This window comes from Asparagus officinalis, chromosome 4 (genome assembly GCF_001876935.1).
Source record: "Asparagus officinalis chromosome 4, Aspof.V1, whole genome shotgun sequence".
NCBI classification, from domain to species: domain Eukaryota; kingdom Viridiplantae; phylum Streptophyta; class Magnoliopsida; order Asparagales; family Asparagaceae; genus Asparagus; species Asparagus officinalis.
Genome location: NC_033797.1, coordinates 9,651,698 through 9,657,830, shown reverse-complemented (window position 1 = coordinate 9,657,830; position 6,133 = coordinate 9,651,698). Strand labels below are relative to the sequence as shown.

The window sequence follows — 6,133 nt, the reverse complement described above, 5'->3', positions numbered from 1 at the left end:
TTTGAAAGTGACATTCCTACTTCTATCAATACTGATATAACTTCAACGATCTTAATAATATTATTTAAGTGTTTTCGACACCAATTCGGTTTAAAGTGTAGCTTTTAGTTCACAAAAGCCGTGAGGTGAGACTAGTCCAAGTTGGACACAATTGGTTAGATTTATGCTTAAATATGTTTGAACTCTCATCCATTCACAAGTGGAAGTCTAGCCATGATTAGGGAAAAAAAAAGTGAGGTGGGAATTAATCCTTTTGACTTATTTATGACAAAGCAGATTAACCTAGCCCATAGCATAAATCCTGATGTTCATTAAAACAACCCCTGGATCTTCAAAATTGAGTCAGTCATTGTGCAAAAAATTAAAATTCCTAGAATATCCCCAAGTGCTTAATTACAATGACAATAATTTCGGACTAATTAATACACTTCTCTTAATTAACATAATAACTATAATCAAGCACTTCAGGGTATTTTAGACAATTTAAAAATAAAACTATGACTTACAGAACATTTTGAGAATGTTCCCTAGATTAACTATTGGGGGTGGGTATGGAGGATGCATGGGGGGTTACAGACTAACTCAATGTTAAGATTTGTGGGGCGTTTCAATAAATAACAATGATCCGAGGGATTAATTAATAAATTTGAAAGATATTTTTGGGTGGGGGTGTATTGGCCAAAAGAAACCGCATCATTAATTTGAAATTGTTGGTGCCGTGTTCATATATATATATATATAAAGCTCAAAATGATAACCATTATCATCGATCTTCTGTCTCAGAACTCCATGGATCAATGTTATGCCAAAACCATGGAAGAGAAAAAGCCATATATTGCTATGATCATAGTTCAAATCATATTTGCAGGCATGGCCGTAGTCTCCAAAGCTGCATTCAATGGAGGCATGAACACATTCGTCTTCACATTCTATAGACAAGCAATCGCTACCCTTGTCTTATTGCCTCTGGCTATAATATTTGAAAGGTAATTTTTTTTTAAAATTTGATCAATTCTTTAATTATCTTTTTAGTCTTGATGAAACTTATGTGATGCTTAGGAGAAGTTCCCCTCCATTGCCGTTCAAATTGATGTTCAAGATTTTCATGGTTGCACTTTTCGGGTACAAAATTTGTTTAAACGTACTTTTTTCGGTAAATTTTGAAGGAATTGTGTCCTTTAATCGAATGTGCAATTACTAATTATGAAATTGGACATTTAATGGAGATTTACAATCCGGTTATTTTAGGTAGTCATAGTGCTTTGCTAGAAGCCAACTATGATTTATGGACTTTATGTTATAAAGTTCATTGTTATTATAATTGGGTCCTACGAGGTCACAACCTAAGAGTTTATGGACTGGATATATTGGGAGAATTATTATATAAAGTATATAATATAAAGTTATATAAGATATAACTTCAAAATAGAGTTTATTAATAATAAGGAGTTATTGTTTGTTGTAAAAGGTGAAAAATTTCTAATTTTTTGAAAAGTTTCCTATTTTTTGAAGAAACCAGTTGGAAAACCAGTTGAAAAACGAAGGCACGCATGTGTGAATCTAGATTCATTGCAGTGAATCCAGATTCACTGTAGTGAATCCAGATCCAGTTATGTAAGGTGTTTGTTTTTTACCATAAAAAATCGTAACTTTTTGCTGTAAAAGGTAAAAAATTTCACCTTTTAGTCTGAAAAGTTTCCTGTTTTTTAAAGAAACCAGTTAAAAAACGAAGACACGCATGTGTGAATCCAGATTAACTGCAGTGAATCCAGATTCAGTTATGTGAGGTGTTTGTTTTTTACCATAAAAATCGTAACTTTTTACTGTAAAAGGTGAAATCTTTTCATGGTTTAAAATTTTATAGCTTGATGAAAGATGAATTGTTGCTGTGTTCTTCCTGCAAAGAATGTTGTTTTCGACGCTGAATTGTTGCTGTGTTCTTCCTACAAAGATGGATGATGAAAGATGAAAGCTTCATAGAAGATGGAAGATGGTTAGGATGGTTTTTAATGAACTGTTGTCGTGTTCTTCATGTGAAGATGGAAGATCAAAGCTTGATAGAAGATGGAAGTGAGTTACAGAGAGCGGGAAGTTAGTTAGAGAGAGAAATGGGGAAGTGAAAGGACGTGTTGTATTTTTTGTTTTAATCATTATCTCCAGTTTCCAATGTTGCCAGCCACCATTGTAGTGAATCGTTCTAATTTTACCCTTTTCACATTAATTTTTACAGCTGATGTGTATTAGATTTGTGTATATTTTCAATTCTGCCATCGAAATGTAGGCCATTGGATTAAATAGATTGGAGGGTTAGGATTGGTTTTTAGTTCTCTAGGTTTTTTAGAACCTCTCCCTATATATATGAAAAATATGGGTATGCTTGGTACCAAGCACAAAATTTATGCTTGGTAGTGAGGTGTCATATTATCCTTCACTCATTCAAATGGGGGGACCACATTCACATGGGTTGAATGTGGCCCCCCCAATTGAATGAGTGGATGGAAATGAGACACCTCACTACCAAGCTTTTCTTATCGGCGACCAGTTTTTCGGCGATAGCTCGTCACGTGCGTGGCATGTGATGACTTAAACTATTTTTTAGCTGCTGATGTGGCACAGATTTTCTGACGTGGCTATGTTTAAAGGCGGGAATTAACACTCTAAAAATCCCAATTCACCCAAAATAGGACAGATTCGCCTAACTGTTTTATCCACGTCAAAAAATTCGTGCCATATCATCAGCTAAAAAACAGTTTAAGTCATCATATGTGCCACACATGCGACGAGCTCTCGCCGGAAAACTAGTCGCCGATGAGAAAAATGACCTTGTTGGTAAGTTGAATAAATTAAAATGTCTTAAAGCAGGTTTGCCTAATTAAAATACCTTCTTGGTAAATGGGATGGAATTAAAATACCAATATAGGTATTTAGCCTATATATATAAAGCTCAAAATGATAATCATTATCATCTTCTGTCTTAGAACTCCATGGATCAATGTTAAGCCAAAACCATGGAAGAGAAAAAGCCATATATTGCTATGATCATAGTTCAAATCATATTTGCAGGCACGGCCGTAGTCTCCAAAGCTGCATTCAATGGAGGCATGAACACATTCGTCTTCACATTCTATAGACAAGCAATCGCTACCCTTGTCTTATTGCCTCTGGCTATAATATTTGAAAGGTAATTTTTTTTTAAAATTTGATCAATTCTTTAATTATCTTTTTAGTCTTGATGAAACTTATGTGATGCTTAGGAGAAGTTCCCCTCCATTGCCGTTCAAATTGATGTTCAAGATTTTCATGGTTGCACTTTTCGGGTACAAAATTTGTTTATACGTACTTTTTTTCGGTAAATTTACCCTTTCTTTTTCTTGGGTTTTTTTTTTTTGTAATGGTTTTATTTGAATTTAGGTACACAATCAACTTAAACATGCACAATATCGCCATCAAACTCACTTCAGCAACAGTGACTTCAGCAACATCAAATCTCATTCCTATTTTCACTTTTGTTCTGGCACTTTTATTTCGGTAATTTAGATTTTACATAAACAAATCAAAATTCAAATTTAATGTTCAAACAGAGAAATAATTTATCGCTTTGATGGATATTACAGGGTGGAAATTATCACGTTTAAGACTTGCTCAGGAATTGTAAAGGCAATTGGAGTAGTAATTTGTTTAACGGGAGCTATGGTTATTGCATTTTACAAGGGCCCTCATTTGAACTCATTCATCCATCATCATCCAATTCTGCATGGAAGTAGTCAGAATGATTCTAACATTACTCACAAAAAATGGATAATTGGTACTTTTCTCATGGTGTTGGCTGCATTTTGTTGGTCTTCATGGCTAGTGTTATTGGTATATAAAATTGTTCAACCTCCGATCTTAACTTAGGGTTAATTAATTACTAATAGACCCCATTGCTTTTGCCTAACTGGAGATATACCTCATGTGGTTGTATCGTTACAGACAGATCCGCCGAGTGAATTTTTTTGACTCTTTTACTCTCAGAAGGTCTAGTCATCGAAAACTAGTTTTCTCCAGATCTTAGGGAAAAGAGTAGAAGAAAATTCGCACACTGGTCTAACTGCAACAATGGAACTACAAGGAGACTATTCGTAATTTAGCGATAGTATCGGGTGTCTATCCGCAATTTTTCCCTTGACTTATTAAGATACCGAATGGATTATATTTCTGTTTACAGGGAATAATATTGAAGGAATATCCATCATGGATTTGGTCCACTGTTCTTTTGAACCTCTTCAGTACAATTCAATGCTTTATTGTTGCCATTACAACCGAGAGGAATTTGAACAAGTGGAAGCTACACTGGGATGAAGAACTTCTTGGAGTAGTATACGGTGTAAATGATTTCAAGCGCATACCTATTTATTTTCCCTTCAAGATTGATTATGATGTGAAATATGCATGCATCTCTTAAGTACGACTACGAAATTTGATGCAAGTGTGAATTTCACAGAACCCCCTGAATTTTTGAGGCTTCCTGAGAAACCTGCGTGAACTCTTTTTCCCCACCTGGGCCCATGAAGTTTGGGTTATCTCACAAAACTCCCCTAAACTTTTAAAAATTTCCCACGTGGTCAAGAATCAATTATTCCTACACAATCAAATAATGGCCGATGACGACATTACCACAGTTAGGGGGTCTGTAGGGAACATTGAAAGTTTAGTAGGTTTGCAAGATCCGTCAAATTTCAAGGGGTTTGGAGGGGGAAAAACCCAGGAGAACTTTGTGGGAAACCCCCAAAAAATCACAGAGGGTTTTGTAAAACTGTCCCATTTCCTCCCCTTTTCTTTTTTTCCCCCGAAGTGCAAGTGTAGTTGTGATTATTACGAATACATATAACTTTGTCAGGTAAATCTCACATAATCCCCGAAACTTTAGCCCATTTCGAAAAGACACAGAGACTTTTAAAAATGTCACATAACACCCAAACCATCATCTAGACTTCACCATAATCTTCAAGTTTTGTCAGTTTAATCAATATATATATATATAGTCATTTAATTACTTGCATCAACGATCATGACTGCAATGAGCTCAAATTTGACAATATTGCAGGGTGTGTTGGTGTCGGCACTTGTGTTATACTTGCAAACTTGGTGCATTCACAAAAGAGGCCCTGTTTTCGTGGCGATGTTCTCCCCCTTGGCGCTTTTGATCGCCGCTGCGGCCTCCTCCTTCCTCTTAGGAGAAGTCATAAACCTTGGAAGGTAATCACCAAAAAAAAAAAAAAATTCTATTTTCTTTATATTTGTAAGTTTGATCAATATTGTGTTTTGGTTTGTGATGTTGAACATATATACGCAGTGTTCTAGGTGGAGCTTTCATGGTTGTAGGCCTTTACTGTGTTCTATGGGGGAAAAGTAGAGAAAGAAAGAACATGAATTCAAGTGTTGAGGATGCAAAGGATAGCATCTCGATCGAAAGTAGAGGTTGCATAGTGAAGTAGGTGACTTTTTGTCAGCATTTGTTATGAAACAAGCCAATAAGGTAACATTCCTGTATGTGGCGTCGTTAAAAAATGAGGTAAATTTATGTGTCATGCCTTCTCTAATGTTTTCTGAGCCTTATGACTTGTTGTTTGGATTGGGGGTAATGTGCATAAAGGGGATGTAGAGGACAAAAGGTTTAGGTTCTGTTCCCCCGCAATTTGGAGCGTAACGGAGGGAAAGGTAATGTAAGGTAACTCTTAGAGCATCTCTAACCACAAAACTCAAAATGGTGTAGTTTCTACACCAAGTTAGTGTAGTTTTTACACCAAATCACTATTCCATCTCCAACCCATTACACCAAATTTTACACCAAAAAAGAATATTACTTTTATGATTCTTATCTTCTAAATTTTTTACCTATTTTAAATATTTAACAAATTATATATTATATAATTTTATAATACATTACATATAATTAATTATAATAATATATTTTATGAATAAAATACAAATATAAAAATAATTCTTAATCAAGTAAGAAAGTGGTTTTCATCACAAAGCCCCAAATCCCCCAATTTCTTCTCCTCCTCTTCAACCTTCTTCCTTTTCTCAAACCCAGCAAGCTTCTCCTCTTCCCTCACCCCCAACAAGCTTCGATTCCCTCTAAATGAAA

At 35.2% G+C, this 6,133-nt stretch overlaps 1 protein-coding gene across 3 annotated transcripts; it reads left to right on the top strand.

The window, feature by feature from the left end:
• Positions 785–5,822, top strand: LOC109839728 (WAT1-related protein At5g64700-like). Of its 3 annotated transcripts, none has more exons than XM_020408237.1 (7): positions 785–986; positions 3,255–3,317; positions 3,412–3,528; positions 3,615–3,861; positions 4,208–4,366; positions 5,087–5,238; positions 5,336–5,822. In XM_020408237.1, the coding sequence occupies exons 1-7, from the start codon at positions 790–792 to the stop codon at positions 5,475–5,477; spliced, it is 1,077 nt and encodes a 358-aa protein (XP_020263826.1). In that variant the 5' UTR covers positions 785–789; the 3' UTR covers positions 5,478–5,822. The 3 variants fall into 3 exon arrangements, with proteins under 3 accessions (XP_020263826.1, XP_020263827.1, XP_020263828.1); XM_020408238.1 differs by lacking the exon at positions 3,255–3,317 and adding an exon at positions 1,060–1,122; XM_020408239.1 differs by lacking the exon at positions 785–986 and adding an exon at positions 2,991–3,181.